Raw genomic sequence first — 18,561 nt, forward strand, 5'->3', positions numbered from 1 at the left:
AATGGGACAATACACATAGAATAGCCCTATGGGGGGAAAGGCTATAGGTTTTACTATGTGTATGGATCCCCCCCACATAATTTATCAGATTGCTACCACCGGCTCATGCACAGTCACAATTTCTAGCACAGCTCAGATTAAAATATTAGCGAACAAAGCAGTCATTGGTTTTCAGCTGTGGTGGGTGGTAGATAACCATCAGCTAGCATTAACTCAGCAGTAAAAGCGTGGGGGCATGAAGTCTGGGGGTATGACCCTGATGGGTGAAGGCACTGAAATATGGGGTCTGGCCTCGGAGGTACAGAGTCCAGGGGTCCCGATTGGTCTCAGCCTACCCCTGTCATGATCAAATAACCAGTAATAAAGTGCAACATTTACACCATGGATAATGTGCAAATTAAGAAGGGACTTGGGGATAGATGGGATATTATTTGCAAATTAACATAAAGAAGAAATGCAAAAATAAATATAATAAAACTAACAAGTTCCCAACAAAAGCACTGTAAATCAGTTACTTATTTATCATTGTATTAGATATGCCCAAAGGTGTGGTCACGCAAACTACAGTTATCTTTGAAGTGGATAGAACCAAGTGTGTTTCCATGCCATGTTGTCAGATGCAGAGTAGTGAATAAAACAATCCTATATGCCACAGACCTTTGTTTAATTTGTACAATTAGAAATAAAGCAGGGTGTAAACGCTTAGAGGACATCAGGGTTTACATGTTAACTTTTACAATTATGCTCATGAGGGAATATAAGATGTGAAGATAATCATTACTTAAGCCTAGGTAATATGATTAGAGGATAGTGAGGGGGGGGGGGGGCTCCCACACACTGAACTTTATTATTCACAAGTATTTATCATTTGTTATTCTGAGCATATTTGGTAGGACAATCTAAAAAGATAAGTTCTACATATGTAATCTGGCAAAAAAACAGATTTGTAAGTCACTTACCAATGGACATCAAACAATTTTCAATGTCTCCTTTAAGTTCCAGATCTATAGCCTTGTTCACATCATTTTTGCTGTATTTAGCATATCTCTGAAAAACTAAGCAAGGATATATATTAAAATAAAATGTGAAACAATTTGAACTCAGGTTAACCTAAAAAAAATAAAACCGTATACAAGAAAAAATAAAATAATTTGATAAACTATTAAAGACTTACAATGGAACCAGTTTAATACAATGTACAAAATTCCTCATAAAAATGTGCACTGTAAGATTATAAGGTTACATACCTCTCTGAAGATGTGGGAAGCTTCTTGAGGTTAGAATACTAATGAATACAGATACATCAGTCCCCTTCCTCTTTTCCCCAGCTTCATACAAGGCCTACAATGAGAAATTATTATAGCAATCTGACATCCAGGGTGGAATGGAAGAATCATATGTAGATTAATGCTCCTTTACCCAATTTAGTATCACAATTTGAGGGCAAAAATATTGCAGTCACAGGAGTTGCAGTGCTCTGACATCCAAGGATATAAACCAAGCATGCAAAGTATGGATATTGCCAGCTTCAGCATATCTTTAAAATTGGGTATATCCGTTTGCATAACTCTTGGGGTCCAGTTAAGGGATATGAAACCAAAAATGTTCTTTCAAGATTCAGATAGAGCATGCAATTTTAAACATTCTAATTTACATCTATCACCAATTTTTTTGCGTTTCATATCCCTTTAAAAAGGGGCATTTTACACTAGATTTTTCTTTGCATGAATGTTTTGTAGACGATTCATTTATATAGCCTATATAGGTGTGTTACTGTAAATTTGTATAGTTTTGCTCATTTTTAAACCACATGCTGATTTTCAGACTCCTAACCAAGCCCACATGTTTTAGATGTAAACAGGTGGGGGAGGGGGTCTGCTCTCATCCCATTTCAATGGGTGTCCCAGCATAATCTCATCAACAGAGCTAAATTGGGAATGTCTAAGTACAGTTTTTAAAAAGGTTTTACACTGGATTTTTAAATCAGTATCTGTGCATATTATTGTTTATATTAAGGTCTATTACATGCAGCTATATGAACATTGGTGTATACTATCCTTTTAACAATGGTGCATCACTTACCCTGGCATCATTGTCTGCTTGATCCTCACTCACAGAAGGGTCCTCAGAGCGTTCACCCTAACAACCAAAAATAGTTATACAAATTTTGGAAATATAAATTTAAATCATATTCCACAAGTCATGGGATTAACCCCTTAGTGACCACAGCACTTCAATTTTCTGACTGTTTGGGTTTTTACATTTCTTCTGTGTTTGTGTTTAGCTGTAATTTTCCCTCTTACTCATTTACTGTACCCATACATTATATACCGTTTTTCTCACCATTAAATGGACTTTCTAAAGATACCATTATTTTCATAATATCTTATAATTTACTGTAATTTTTTTTAATAAAATATGATAAAACAAAAAATGGAAACAACTTTTTCTAACTTGACACCCAAAATCTGTTACACATCTATAACCACCAAAAAAAACAAACAATCATGCTAAATAGTTTCTAAATTTTGTCCCGAGTTTAGAAATACCCAATGTTTACATGTTTTTTGCAAGTTATAGAGCAATAGGATCCGGAAAGGCCACCAGCAATGGGCCGCCCACCCAGTATCGGAACCTTCGCTGGCCGATGAAGAGAGGGCCAAAGAGTGTCTCTCTCTCTGCATCGGTGGCTAACAAAAGGGTATTGCCAGATGCTTCAAGATCGAGGCATCACTGCAATACCCTGGAAGCGGCTGGTAGCGATTACGATCACTACCAGAGCTTCAAACCCCCGAGGACGTGTCAAGCGCATCCTTGGTCCCCAACACGTCCTTGGTCGTTAAGGGGTTAAAGGTGGATTACAGAATTGGCTTATATAAATCCCATTTTCTATGAATTACATTAAATTATTAATTTTGTTTGGACATAGAGACATTTGGAGATTGTAATATGAAGGATTTAATTATTGCATTTTTTACTGCACATGTATTGTCATTATTTTGTCCCCTTTTCCTATAAATTAATTCTAATTTTTTTTTTTTTTTTAAATCCTGATAAAAAATGTATTTCTTTTACAATATGAGTCCACAGATTTCATCCTTACTTATGGGATTATGCCTCCTGGTCAGCAGGAAGTGGCAAAGAGCACCACAGCAGAGCTGTATATATATATAGCTCCTCCCTTCCCTCCCACTCCAGTCATTCGACCGAAGTTAGGAAGAGAAAGGAAAAGCCAAAGGTGCAGAGTTGACTGAAGTTTAACAAAAATAAATAAAATACCAGTCTTAGAAATGACAGGGTGGGCCGTGGACTCGTCATATCATAAAAGAAATAAATTTATCAGGTAAGCATAAATTTATTTTTACTAGATATGACGAGTCCACGGATTTCATCCTTACTTATGGGATACAATACCAAAGCTATAGGACACGGATGAAAGGGAGGGACAAGACAGGAACCTAAACGGAAGGCACCACTGCTTGAAGAACCTTTCTCCCAAAACCAGCCTCAGAAGAAGCAAAAGTATCAAATTTCAAAAATTTGGAAAAAGTGTGAAGAGACGACCAAACGTTTGTGTAGAAAAATTGACAAAGCAGAGATTTGTCCCTTTAAGGAACTTATCCGTCGTCCCAGAAAAAGACAAAGAAGAGGCGCTCTGGTGCAGATAATCCTAAGAGAAATGAGCACAACCACTATAATCAAACTCAGTACTCACAAGTGTATTTGCACATGCAGTGCAATAATTGACAAGCCGAAGCTTCAGAGCCGCTCGGCTGACTCGTTCAGGTCCAGTCAGCTGCTTGCAGCAGTCACACTCCAATAAGTATAGGTATGATCCTGTAATGTGAAGGAATTTTTTTTTCCTTCACATTACAGGATCATACCTATACTTATTGGAGCGTGACTGCTGCAAGCAGCTGACCGGACCTGACAATTATTGCACTGCATGTGCAAATACACTTGTGAGTACAGAGTTTGTGATTATAGTGGCTGTGCTCATTTCTCTTAGGATTATCTGCACCAGAGCGCCTCTTGTCTTTTTCTAGGACGAGGGATATTGTCATTTTTTGTGGAGAGAGCTGCTATCCTCTTGGGTCCCTTCGGATCATCATATATCTTGAATTGTGACACCATCGGCACCTATGGACATTTAATTACATACTACTTGCATTAAGGACTGTGCCTAAGTATATATAATTAACAATATTTATTAGCTTATACTATATACCAGCTGTTGATTTGGTACATATTTGCAAGGGAGCATTTTATACCATTTATACCATTTGTAAGGATATTATTATTATTATTATTTATTATTTTGTTTATTATATATTTTTATAATATATTACAATTTTTATAATAATTTTATATGATCACACCAGATTAAGATCCTATTATTCATCTTATAGGGAGTAGCATAAAATAGACGCACCTTTTTTTTTTTGGACACACTACCACGTGCGGTCCAATTGTTTGTCATACCTTTAAGGAACTTGCTGATAACCCTTTCTCCAATCCTTTTTGGAGAAAAGATAGAATCCTGGGAATCCTAACTCTGCTCAATGAGTAGCCCTTGGATTTGCACCAATAAAGATATTTACGCCATATCTTATGGTTGATTCAGGCACGTAAGCCTGTTACTAGAAAGATCTAAGTATCAATGACCGAATCAGAGAACCCCCGCTTAGATAAAATCAAGCGTTCAATCTCCAAGCAGTCAGTTGCAGAGAAACTAGATTCGGATGTTGGAAGGGTCCCTGAATGAGAAGGTCCTGCCTCAATGGAAGCTTCCACGGCGGCAGAGAGGACATGTCCACTAGATCGGCATACCAAGTCCTGCAAGGCCACGCAGGCGCGATTAGAATTACTGAAGCCGTCTCCTGTTTGATCCGAGCAATCACCCGGGGAAGGAGAGCAAACGGTGGAAACACATAAGCTAGGTTGAACGACCAAGGCACCTATCAGTTCAGCCTGAGGATCCCTGGACCTGGATCCGTATCTTGGCATTCTGACGAGACACCAGATCAGATCCAATTCCAGTCTGCCCCATCTGAGAATCAGGGTGGCAAAGACCTCTGGATGGAGTTCACACTCCCCCGGATGAAACGTCTGTTTGCTTAAAAAGTCAGCTTCCCAGTTGTCCACTCCTGGGATGTAGATTGCCGACAGATAAGAGTGAGCCTCCGCCCACCGAATTATCTTGGATACTTCTGTCATCGCTAAGGAGCTCCTTGTTCCTCCCTGATGATTGATGTAAGCCACAATCATGATGTTGTCCGACTGAAAACGGATGAATTTGGCCGAAGCCAACTGAGGCCAAGCCTGAAGCGCATTGAATATTGCTCGGAAGTAGAGACTCCGACCGAGTCCACACACCCTGAGCCTTCAGGGAATTCCAGACTGCACCATAACCTAGTAGACTGGCGTCCGTTGTCACTATCACCCATGAGGGTCTGCGGAAGCACGTCCCTTGGGACAGATGACCCGGCGACAACCACCAAATTAGATCTGGATCAGGAGACAAGAGACTCCGAGGAGACAAATTTGCATAATCTCCATTCCACTGCCTGAGCATGCTCAGTTGTAGTGGTCAGATGAAAACGAGCAAATGGAATGGATGTCCATTGCCACCACCATCAATCCTATTTACCTCCATGCACTGAGCCACTGATGGCCGAGGATTGGACCGAAGGGTTCGGCATGTATTCAGAATCTTTAAATTTTGTGACCTCTGTCAAGAAAATGTCCCAAGAAGGGGACCCTTGTCTGTGGAATTAGTGAACTCTTTTCTAGATTCACCTTCCACCCGTGAGTCCTCTGAAGAACAGAACCATGTCTGTATGAGACTTTGTCAGATGGTAAGACGACGCCTGGATCAGAATATCGTCCAGATAAGGCGCCACTGCAATATCCCGCGGCCTGAGAACCTTCGTGAAGATCCTGGGTGCTGTGGCCAACCTGAAGGGAAGAGCCACGAACTGAAAAGGTTTGTCCAGGAAGGCAAACCTTAGGAACTGATGATCCCTGTGTATAGGAATATGAAGGTATGCATCCTTCAAGTCCACGGTAGTCATATATTGACCCTCCTGGATCAATGGTAAAATTGTTCGAATAGTCTCCATCTTGAAGGAAACTTGTTTAGACTCTTGAGATCTAAAATGGGTCTGAACGTTCCCTCTTTTTTGGGAACAACGAAAAAAAAAGAGTTGAGTAAAACCCCTGCGCCCCTGTTCCAGAATTGGAACGGGACTAATTACTCCCATAGTAGAGAGGTCTTTTACACAACGTAAGAACGCCTCTTTATCTGGTCTACAGACAATCTGGAAAGAAGAAGCCTCCCCCTTGGGAGAGAATTTTTGAATTCCAGTTGATACCCTTGGGACACGATTTCCAGTGCCCAGGGGTCCTGAACATCTTACCCAAGCCTGGGTAAAGAGAGAAAGTCTGACCCCTACTAGATCCGGTCCCGGATCGGGGGCCGCCCCTTCATGCTGTCTTGGGAGCAGTAGTTGGCTTCTTGGGTTGCTTACCTTTGTTCCAAGCCTGGTTGGGTCTCCAGACGGCCTTGGCTTGAGCAAAATTCCCGTCCTGTTTAGCTGAAAAAGCAGGGACTCCTTTGAAGTTCCGAAAGGAAAGAAAATTATTTTGTTTACCCCTCAGTTTAGCTGCTTTATCCTGAGGTAGGAGATGACCCTTATCTCCCGTAATGTCAGAAATTATTTCTTTCAAGTCAGGCCCGAATAGGGTCTTCCATTTGAAAGGAATAGTCAAAAGCTTTAATAAAATAATTAGCCAGCTTAAGAGCCTTAATTACATAAAAAATGTCTTCTAAAAGGAGTCTGTCTTAAGAGACTCTTCTAAGGCGTCAAACCAGAAGGCCGCCGCAGTTGTGACTGGCACAATGCAGGCCGTCAGTTGTAACAGAAAACCCTGATGAATAAATAACTTCTATAGAAGACCCTCCAATTTTTTATCCATAGGGTCTTTGAAAGCACAACTGTCCTCAACAGGAATAGTAGTACGCTTAGCAAGTGTAGATATAGCTCCCTCCACCTTAGGGACTGTTTGCCAAGAGTCCCGGTCGGTGTCAGCTATGTGATACATTTACTTAAAATTAGGAGAAGGTGAGAACGGGATACCCGGTCTTTCCCATTCCCACAAAATAATTTCCAAAATTCTTAGGAACCGGAAAAACAGAGTAAGCAGGCACTTCTAAATATTTGTCCATCTTACACAATTTCTCTGGTGGAACCACAATAGAGTCACAGTCATCCAGAGTTGCTAAAACCTCCCGAAGTAACAGGCGGAGGTGTTCAAGCTTAAATCTAAATGACATTACGTCCGAGTCCGTCTGAGGTAACGCAATTCCCGAGTCGGAAAGTTCCCCTTCAGACAGAAGTTCCCTGACCCCCAATTCAGATCCCTGTGAGGGTACATCGGAAATAGCCATCAAAGCATCAGAATTCGCAGGGATCAGAGTCGCCTCTGTCCTGCTGCGTTTGCCCTGCAATACTGGCAACTTAGACAAAACCTCTGTAAGGGTAGATGACATAACTGCAGCCATATCTTGCAGTGTAAATGAAGTGGACGCGTTTGAAGAACACGGCGTCGCTTGGGTGGGCGTTAAAGGTTGTGACGCTTAGGGAGAAAGTAGCGGCATACCCTGATTCTCCTCAGTCTGAGAATCATCTTTAGACATATTTGCAATATATAAAATCTGTTCTTTACATTGTAAGGCCCTTTCAGTACATGAGGGACAAAAAGTAAGAGGGGGTTCCACATAGGCATCTAAACACATAGAACATGTACTTTCCTGAAGTTCAGACATGTTAAACAGACTAGCAATAGTAATAAAATTCGTTCTTTATTTGATATATTGAACTCTGAAGTCAAAATATATACAAAAAAAAATTTGATCTTTTTAAAAAAAAAATTTTTACTGCGCCTTTAAATAATAAAAGCGCAACAATTTTACTGTTAGCAGACAACGTTTGTAGCAATAAAAAGTGCCCTTATGTGCCCAAAATAGCTTAACAATATTGCACCACTGGGTAGATTATGTTATATATCAACGTTATTGGTTTTATAAATTTTATCTCAATTCAGGCACCTCGCACCACGCCACAGCTCTGCTGCCGCGCCTACCTGCCCCCAAATCACACTGATTTTGCCTAAGTATCCTTCCTACAAGAACAACGTAGGCCCCACCGGAGCTCAGGCCCTTGCAGCTGATCCGGATGAATGCTGCGCGTCTGAGCACGCAAAATTAGGCCCCGCCCACCGTGGGCGTAACTCGAGCCGTACTGAAAAACCACATGGGGGTAAAACATGTCGGATTCTCACAACGTTAAAACAATGTGCCCCTCCATACTCTCAATAATAAGACATGTGCCAATAATAAGCGCAACTTCATGAAACACTGCCCTCTCTCAAGACAGTTACAATGAAATAACAATGACAGCCCTTAGGCGGAAACCGCATCTCCCAGCGTCTAGCACACACCGAGTACACACAAGTGAAAAACAGACTGATATCAAAATAACGTTTGCATCAAGCAATCAATATAAAAGGGAATTCCAGGTACACCATTTCCATACATATAGTGCATATTGCTTACCCCTCCCCAGATAGGGAATAATGTCAGCCTGTTCTGATGTATCAAGTCTCCCCAGAAACAAATGACTGAAACATACCTCAATGCTGCTTTGTAGCATGACACTGTTCTCCACACTGAAGTTAATTTCTTTACACTACCTTCAACTGCTCTGTGGAAACCAGCAGGATCTTAGATAATGTCTGCTAAGATCATCAACATCAGGGAAGAAAAATAATATATGTCTCCACTCCTCTTGGGAATTAATTGACTGACAATTTCTCCCTGAAAAAAAAAAAATAGTACTCACTGGCACAATTTTAAAATAAAAAAAAAACTTCTTGATTGAAGAAGAATCTAAACTATCACCTCACTTTACCTCTTCCTATCACCAACATAGGCAAAGAGAATGAATGGAGTGGGAGGAGCTATATATACAGCTCTGCTGTGGTGCTCTTTGCCACTTCCTGCTGACCAGGAGGCGTAATCCCATAAGTAAGGATGAAATCAGTGGACTCGTCATATCTTGTAAAAGAAATAGAAATTTATGCTTACCTGATAAAAGTCTCTTTCCGGACATGGAGAATCCACAACGTCATTCCAATTACTAGTGGGATATTCACAGGAGGAGGCAAAGAGCACCAAAGCAAGCTGTTAAGTGTCACTTCCCTTACCCATAACCCCAGTCATTCGGCCGAAGAGAAATGAAAAAAAGAAGAGAATACAAAAAGGTGTAGGAGGTACCAGAGTTTTAGGAAGAAAAAAAAAAAAAAAAAAAAAAAAGTGTGGGGTGATGGACTCTCCATGTCCGGAAAGAAATTTATCAGGCAAGTATAATTTTTTTTTTTTTTTCCTAAGACATGGAGAGTCCACAACAGTGGGAACCAATATCCAAGCTAGATGACACAGAATGAACAGGGAGGGAGAACAAGACAGGCAGACCTAAACAAAAAGGCACCACGCTTGAAGAACCTTTCTCCCAAAAGAGGCCTCAGTCGAGGCAAAAGTATCAAATTTGGAAAAAGTATGCAGAGAGGACCATGTTGCAGCCTTGCAAATCTGTTCCACAGAAGCTTCATTTTTGAATTAAGGCTAAGCCATCAGAGCATTGTAGATCGTGCTCAACTCCAAGAGGTTTATGGGGAGAACAGACTCCTCCTGAGTCAATAGGCCCATACTGCTCCCCAGCCTAAAAGGCTGGTATCCGTGGTCACAATCACACAGTAAGGTCTCCAGGAGCATGTGCTCTGAGACAGATGATCCTGAGAAATCCACCACTAGAGAGAATCTCTTGTCAACTGGTCCAGATCTATCCTCTGAGACAGATCTGAATGATCTCCATTCCATTGTCTGAGCATGCATAATTGCAGAGATCTCAAATGGAATCGAGCAAAGGGATAGAAGCGACCATCAGACCAATTACCTCCATACACTGAGCCACTGATGGTCGAAAATTAAACTGTAGAGTTAGGCAAGAAGCTTGGATTTTCTGACCTCCGTCAGAAAAATAGTCATAGATAGGGAATCTATGTTGGTCCCTAAGAAAAAGACCCTTGTAGCTGGAACAAGGGAACTTTTCTCCAGATTATGTCCATCCATGGGAACGTAAAAAAAGACAACAAGATCTCTGTATTTGCTTGTTGAAAAGATGGCACCTGAACCAATATGTCGTTCAGATAAGGAGTCACCGCAATTCCCCGAGACCTGATAACTGCCAAGAGAGCCCCCAGAACTTTTGAAAAAATTCTGAGAGGTGTGGCAAACGGAAGAGCAATAAACTGAAAGTGCATGTTTAGAAAAGCAAATCTCAGGAACTGGTGATAATCCCTGTGGATAGGAACATGAAGATATGCATCCTTCAGGTCTATGGTCGTCATGAACTGACCTTCTTGGACCAAGGGAAGAATGGAATGAATGGTTTCCATTTTGAAGGACAAAACCCTGAGAAACTTGTTGAGACACTTTAGGTCTAAAATGGGTCGGAAAGTTCCCTCTTTTTTGGGAATCACAAACAGGTTTCAATAACATCCCAGACCTTGTTATCTTACTGGAACAGGAACAATCACTCGCAGGGAAGAAAGGTCCCAAACACACTGTAAGAATGCCTCTCTTTTTACCTGATTCACAGATAACCTTAAGAGGAGAAATCTGCCCTTGGAAGGACGAGATTTGAATTCTACTTTGTAACCCTGAGATACTAGGTCTACCGCCCAAGGTTCTGGGACATCTCTTATCCACCCTTGACAAAAAAAAAAAAAAAAAAAGGAAAGTCTGCCCCCCCACCTGATCCCGTCCTTTAGGTCTATTCTTCATGTCTTGTGGTAGAAAGGACCCCAGAAATATTTTTTCCCCCAGACCAGGACCAAATAAGGTCTAACCTTTATAAGGTAGCGACAGAAGCTTGGACTTCGAGGTAACATCAGCTGACCAATATTTTAGCCACAGAGCCCTATGGGCTAGAACAGTGAAGCCAGTCATCTTGCCTCCTAATCTAAAAACTTGCATGTTAACATCAGAGATAAAGGAGTTGGCTGGTTTGAGAGCCTTAATCCTATCTTGTATTTCCTCCAAAGGAGTCTCTTCTAAAATCAATTCAAACAAAGCATTGCACCAATAAGATGCTGCACTTGCTACTGTGGCAATACCAACTGCAGGTTGCCATTGAAGACCTTGATGAACATACATCTTCAAATAAGCCTCCAGCTTTTTGTCCATGGGATCCTTAAACGAACAGCTATCCTCAATAGGGATCGTAGTTCTCTTAGCCAGGGTGAAAATAACCCTTCTACCTTAGGTACCGTGCGCCATGAATCTCTAATGGAGTCAGCAATAGGAAACAACTTTTTTAAATATGGGAGACAGGTATCCCTGGCTTCTCCCATTCCTGTGTAATAATCTGTCACACGGTCTGGAACAGGAAACACTTCCACAGAGGAAGGAACATCATAGTATTTGTTAAGCTTACTAGATTTCTTAGGATTGACAGCGACAGGAGAGCGAGTCGTCCAAAGTAGCCAGTACCTCCTTTAATAGTAAACAAAGGTGTTTAAGCTTAAATCTGAAGTCTACTTCTTCAGCATCAGACAAAAGAATGATATTGTCCGAACCTGAGAATTCACCCTCAGAGGCTACGGAGGTATCCTCAGACTAAAGAGGGAGGGCAACCTGCATAGCAGCAGCAGATGGGACAGACAACTTACACTCCGATTTTTTTTTAGATTTCCTCTTGCGCTTCCCCATTATGGGAAAAGCAGATAAAGCCGCTGATACCACAGAGGGTATCTGTGCAGCAAAATCCAAATTGTTAGGCAAGCAGCTGTACAACAATCGAAAAAAAATGATCCGACACCAAGAAGCTGTCCAAAGTTACGCCACTCCGCTCAGGAACTCAGTCGGGTGAGGGAGGGGTCACATGACAGGCAGAAAAAGAAACTGCACAGCAATAACTAAAAGCGCACGTTTCTAGCAGCACCTGCCTAGTAAAAACTTTATACAACAAAGTAGAGCCCAACAATCACATTTCCTAATAAATAAAAGTCCCAATAAACTGAAACATACAGTATATAGAAAGCCTCAGAGAAAACATCCCATAACCACATGGAAAGTTAACCCCTTAGTCTCCACACATAAGTACCTGCACCCTGCCCAAATAAATCCTTCCTAAAGGATTAATTGCTGCAGGAAAATCTTCTCAAGTGCAAGTCTCCAATACCTAGAAGACAAAAGCACTTGCCTGTAAATCCAGCTGTCCGGCAGGAAGACAGCTCACAAGGCGTGACAGGACACATACGCCTATCAGAGACCTGCAGAAAAAGAAAGAACAGAGTAACCAACTCTGGATTTATACCAAGGGCAGCAGACATGTTAAAAAACCAAGCAAGGACCACCTCACAACTTTCTAAATGCTTAAAAGCCACCACTACTCTTACTCAAGAGATTGATGTGGACACAGCAAAACCCAAAACCTTACTTGCAGGGAAAAGTACCCGAAAAAGGAATCCATTTCTGATGGCAAATAAACTCCTCCAGGAGGCTTAGAGGAGCTGCCGGGCACTGTATGTGATGCCGTGGAGGCTTGGGACATTAGAGGAGAAAGCTGTGGCATTGCCTGAAGAGCATCGTACTGAGAGACAGGCTCAGAAACAAAAAGTTTATCTTTACATTTCAAATCTAACTTCACCTCCTCCATTGACAGAGACAAAGAGAATAACTGGGGGTTACGGGTAAAGGGAAGTGACACTTAACGGCTTGCTGTGGTGCTCTTTGCCTCCTCCTGCTCCCCAGGAGTAAATATCCCACTAGTAATTGGAATTACGTGTAAGTGCAGACTCCAAATTTAGCACTGCTATATTCCATGCAGTCTTGCACATCTTTTAGCAATTTAATAGTTTTCTCTAATTGCTCTCAGCAGAAAAACAAAAAAAACTCAGCATAAAACATGACTGCTTTATGAACATTAAATATTAATGTGTAAAGCTGTGGGGGATGTTTTTAAACAAAACAAAAACATAATTTATGCTTACCAGATAAATTCCTTTCCTTCCGGATAGGGAGAGTCCACAGCTTCATTCCTTACTGTTGGTAAATACAACCCCTGTCCACCCGGAGGAGGCAAAGACACCCCAGCCAAAGGCTTAAATATCCTCCCACTTCCTCATTACCCCGAGGAAACAAAGAAATGTAGGGGAAACATTAGGGTATAAATGGTGCCAGAAGAATAAAGATAGGGGACCGCACATAGACAAGAAAAAAAAAAAAAAAAAAATGAGCGGGGCCATGGACTCTCCCTATCTTAGGAAGGAAAACATAATTTATGCTTACCAGATAAATTCCTTTCCTTCTGGATAGGGAGAGTCCACGGCTTCATTCCTTACTGTTGGGAAAAGAAAACCCAAGCTTCAGAGGACACTGAATGAATAACGGGAGGGAACAAAAAGGAAGAGGCGGACCCTATTCTGAGGGCACCGCAGCCTGCAAAACTTTTCTCCCGAAAGCAAAAACATCAAAAGTAATTTTTTTTTAAAAAGTATGATAGGACCAGGTAGACGCCCTACAAATCTGATCCACAGAGGCCTCGTTCTTAAAGGCCCAAGAGGAAGACACTGCTCTAGTGGAATGAGCCGTTATCCTCTCAGGAGGACGATGTCCTACTGTCTCGTAAGCTAAGCGAATGACACTCCTCGACCAAAAAGATAGGGAAGTTGAAGTAGCCTTCTGCCCCTTACGCTTCCCCGAATAGACAAAGAGGAAGATTATTTTAACTCCTTAGTAGCCTGAAGATAGAACTTTAAGGCGTGAACAACATCCAAAATTGTGAAGTAAGCGTTCCTTCGATGGAGGATTAGGACACAAAGAAGGAACCACACTCTCCTGATTGATATTGCAATCTGACACAACCTTAGGAAGAAAACCTAATTTAGTACGTAAAACTGCCTTATCTGCATGAAGAAAAAAAAAAAAAAAAAAAAAATCAGATAAGGGGGCTCACATTGAGAAGCAGAGATCTCAGACAATAGCCAATTAAAAAAAAGAGAACCTTCCAAGATAATTTGATGTCAATGGAATGCAGAGGCTCAAACGGAACCTGTTGCAAAACCAGAAGAACATGATTTAGGCTCCAAGGAGGAGCCCCAGATCTAAACACAGGTCTGATCCTAATCAGAGCCTTAACAAAAGGACTGCACGTCTGGAAGCTCAGCCAGTCTCTTGTGCAATAAAACCGACAGGGCCGAAATCTGTCCCCTCAGGGAACTAGCAGAAAGGCCCTTTTCCAGCCCATCCTGGAGAAAAGATAAGATCCTGGCAACCTTAACTCTGTGCCAGGCAAAACCACGCTCTTCACACCAGAATAAGTAGGTCCTCCACACCTTGTGGTAGATATGCTTAGTAACTGGTTTACGAGCTTGAATAAGAGTGTCAATGACACTCTCAGAGAAACCTCTCTTAGCTAAGACTAAGCGTTCAAACTACACGTAGTCAGCCTCAGAGAATCTAGATTTTGATGAACAAATGTACCTTGTATCAGCAGGTCTCTGCAACAAGGTAACTTCCACGGAGGAAATGAGGACATCCCCACTAGATCTGCGAACCACTTCCTTCGCGGCCACGATGGAGCAATCAGGATTACCTATACACGTTCCTGCTTGATGCAGGCCACCACTTGAGGAAGAAGCGGTAATAGAGGAAAAAGATATGAGTTCGAACCTACAGGGCACTGCTAGTGCATCTATTAGATCCGCTTGGGGATCTCTCGACCCGTACCTGGGTAGCCATGAGATCCATCTTCGGCATCCCCCACTTGCTGCATATCTCTGCAAACACCTCGGGATGGAGAGACCATTCCCCTGGAAGGAAGGAAGGAAGGAAGGATTACATGCTGAGAAAATCCACCTCCCAGTTGTCTACACCCAGAATGTGGAACGCTGACAGCGAACAGCTGTGGGCCTCCGTCCCCACTCCAGAATCTGAGATACTTCCTTCATCGCCAAGGAACTTCTTGTTCCCCCTGTTGGTTGATGTAAGCCATGGAGGATATATTGTCTGATTGGAATCTGATAAACTGGGACGAAACCAGAAGTGGCAAAAGCCTTCAAGGCCGTGAAGATTGCCCATAGTTCCAAAATATTGATCAGGAGAGGAGGACTCCTCATGAGTCCACAACCCCTGTGCCTTCCTGGCACCCCAAACAGCTCCCCATCCAGATAGGCTTGCGTCCATAGTCACAATCTCCCAGGATGGTCTTAAGTAGCATGTCCCTCAGGACAGATCTGGATAGAGCCACCAAGAGAGCGATTCTCTCGGCCGCCTGTCTAATACAATCTGTTGAGACAGATCTGAATGATCGCCGCTCCACTGCCTCAGCATGCACAGTTGTAAAGGTCTGAGATAGAAGCTGGCAGAAGGAATGATACCCATGCAGGACACCATGAGACCAAACACCTCCATACACTGAGCCATAGAGGGATTAAAAGGAGATCTGGAGGGCAAGATATGCCGAAGTTAGCATGCAACGTCTCGGGTCTGTTAGAAATATGGTCATGGAGTCTATTATAGTACCCAGGAATTCCACCCTGGTACTTGGGATAAGAGAATGCTTTTCCAAGTTTATCGTCCATCCATGTGATCGAAGAAGACTGAGAAGGGACTCCGAGAATTCTTCCGCAAGATGAAAGGATGGTTCTTGCACCAGAATATCATCCAAGTTTGTGGCTACTGCAATACCCCAAGTTCTAGCAAAGGCCAGAAGAGCAATGAACTAGAAGTGCTGGTCCAGTAATGCAAACCTCAGGAACTGAACGTGTTCCCTGTGGATAGGAACATGAAGGTAAGCGTCCTTCAGATCTATACTGGTCAAACTGGCCTTCCTGAATTAAAAAGGATGGAAGGGACACTGAAAAATTTGTTTAAGCACTTTAGGTCCAGAATTGGGGCGGAAAGTTCCCTCCTTCTTTGGGACCACGAACATGTTTGTATAAAACCCCAAACCTCTTTCTTCGATAGGCACTGGGACAACAACTCTGAGATACTACCTCCAGGACCCATGGATCCTGTATGTCCTCTAACCAGGTGTCTGAAAAAAAGAAAAAAAAAAAAAAAAAAAAAAGTCTGCCCCCTACACAATCCAATCCCGGATCGGGGGACGCCCCTTCATGCTGATTTGTTTTTGGCAGGCTTCTTATTCTGCTTGGATTTATTCCAGGACTGATCTGGCTTCCAAGTACTCTTGGGTTTCTCGAGCATGGTGGAGGAGGATTGTTGTCGCTGGGATTTGTCAGAACGAAAATATAAGATTGTCGTCCCTTAGACTTGTTCTTATCTTGTGGTAGGAAGGCACCCTTGCCTCCGGTAACCGTAGAAATAATGGAGTCCAGGCTTGGACCAAATAAAATCTTTCCCTTTAAGGCAAGAGAAAGAAGCCTGGACTTAGAAGTCATATCCGCAGACAAAGACTGCAACCAGAGTGCATGGCAGGCTAGGACCGCAAAGCCAGAGGCCTTTGCATTTAGGCAAATAATTTGCATATTTGCATCACAGATAAAAGAATTGGCAATTCTCAGAGCTTTAATTCTGTCTTGAATATCCTTGAGGGGAGACTCCACGTCAGTGAGTTCCAACAAAGTCACACTAGTAGGTAGCCGCTCCAGCAACCCGCGGAAACAGCAGCTGCCGGTTGAAACAAAAATCCCATGTCAAAACATCTTTCTCAGAAGGGTTTCCATCGGCTCTCTGAACAAAGAACTATCCACAAGAGGTATAGTAGTATGTTTAGCAAGTGTAAAGATAGCACCATCCACCTTAGGAATGGAGCCCCACAAATCCAGTTGAGAGTCCGGGAACAACTATTAAAAAGGTAGACGAGGGGGAAAAGAACCAATTCTTTCCCATTTGTTCTTAATAATGTTCGCCATCTTAACCGGCATAGGAAAAGTCAAAGGAACTTTTCTGTCTAATTTAGGGATCATAGGTTCTTCAGGCAGCGCACCCTCTGGAATCTCTAAAGTAGATAGAACCTCTTTTAGATTTAAAACTTAGCACTTGCCTTTTTTATTAAACGCTCCGAACCCAGAAAGTTCACCCTCTGAAGCTACAGCGATTAACCCCTCATCGGATAACTGACATAATAGCTAAATCCGATAAATATAAAGATAACTCCGGGTCAGGAAAGCTACCTTTAACCATTCTCTTGCGTTTGTTAGAGCGAGGTAATGCACTGAGGGCCGCAAACACCGCCATTTGTAACTGTGCGGCAAAGTCCACAGGAACCACAGCCTCCTCACAATATAAACAGGTATGATTTAATACCTTCTAACATGTCAGAGTCCTCCATAGCTCAGGTTTTACCCACAGAAGGACAAACTTTTTTTTATATATATATATATATATATATATATATATATATATATATATATATATATATATATATATATATATATATATATATATATATATATATATATATATATATATATATATATATATATATATATATATATATATAAAAATTGCACCTTTATACTCCCAATCTCTCCTCAGGTTCAAGTCTCAGCCAGAATGGAGGAAATGAACAGAGACCACACCAGGTCACATGGAGTGCAAGACAGTACTTACTTTGTTATTACAAGTACAGCAAGTAATAGGAGCTGTGCAACACTTTCAAAAACAAAAATGTGAAACCTGTTTGTTCCAGCCAAAAACACACATTCTATCAGCCCAGGGGGAAAAAAATATATAATATCACACAAAGCAGCATGTAAATAATTAATACACTGATTAATTAACCCCAACTGTTTAATAAACCCCCTTCAGAGGATATTAACCCTGGATCCTATCAAGGAATAAAGAAGCCACACAGTGACCCTGTTATAGCGTTTTATGTGTAAAAATTGAAACAATCATACCTCCAGGATCCATGCTTTGGAACAGAACACAGTCTCTCAAGTGTGACCGTCTTATAGCAATCCTCCTGACATGGACTTGAGTGAGAGAAAGCAGTCAGTGAAACTCGTCAACACCGATTGCTTAGCTGTTAGCAGTAGTCTGGATGGTTTTGCAGAAAAACGTTCCCTGCACCTCCAAACTTTCATCAATACTCTCACTGAAAGGTTGGTATGACTACTTAAAATGCCAGTCCTATCTCAAAGGGCAGATACCCTTTTTTCAGGACTCTGAATCTTTTGACACTTCTCTGAAACCTCCTAATGTGACGAAAGGCAAAGAATGACTGGGGTAATGAGGAAGTGGGAGGAATATTTAAGCCTTTGGCCGGGGTGTCTTTGCCTCCTCTTGGTGGCCAGGTGTTGTATTTTCCAACAGTAAGGAATGAAGCCGTGGATTCTCCCTATCTTACGAAGGAAAACCACACACCTGCATATTATTTTTGGGCCACATGAATACATATTTTTTTCTAGCATTTTTTTTAACTCACAACTTCCTCAGCTCACAAGAGTGAGTGCTGTGTAAAAAGTTAT

General features: G+C 41.8%; 1 protein-coding gene across 1 annotated transcript in view; it reads right to left on the bottom strand.

Annotated features, from left to right (window-relative positions):
- Nucleotides 1-18,561, bottom strand: part of LOC128649300 (annexin A1) — a 106,668-nt gene that overhangs the window by 30,568 nt on the left and 57,539 nt on the right. Inside the window, exons 8-10 of the mRNA XM_053702499.1 lie at nt 2,083-2,139; nt 1,248-1,341; nt 960-1,055 (exon numbers count right to left, since the gene is read on the bottom strand). Coding sequence (XP_053558474.1) covers nt 960-1,055; nt 1,248-1,341; nt 2,083-2,139 — 247 coding nt within the window. The remainder of the gene's footprint in view (nt 1-959; nt 1,056-1,247; nt 1,342-2,082; nt 2,140-18,561) is intronic.

Source organism: Bombina bombina, chromosome 2 (genome assembly GCF_027579735.1).
Source record: "Bombina bombina isolate aBomBom1 chromosome 2, aBomBom1.pri, whole genome shotgun sequence".
Classification (NCBI taxonomy): domain Eukaryota; kingdom Metazoa; phylum Chordata; class Amphibia; order Anura; family Bombinatoridae; genus Bombina; species Bombina bombina.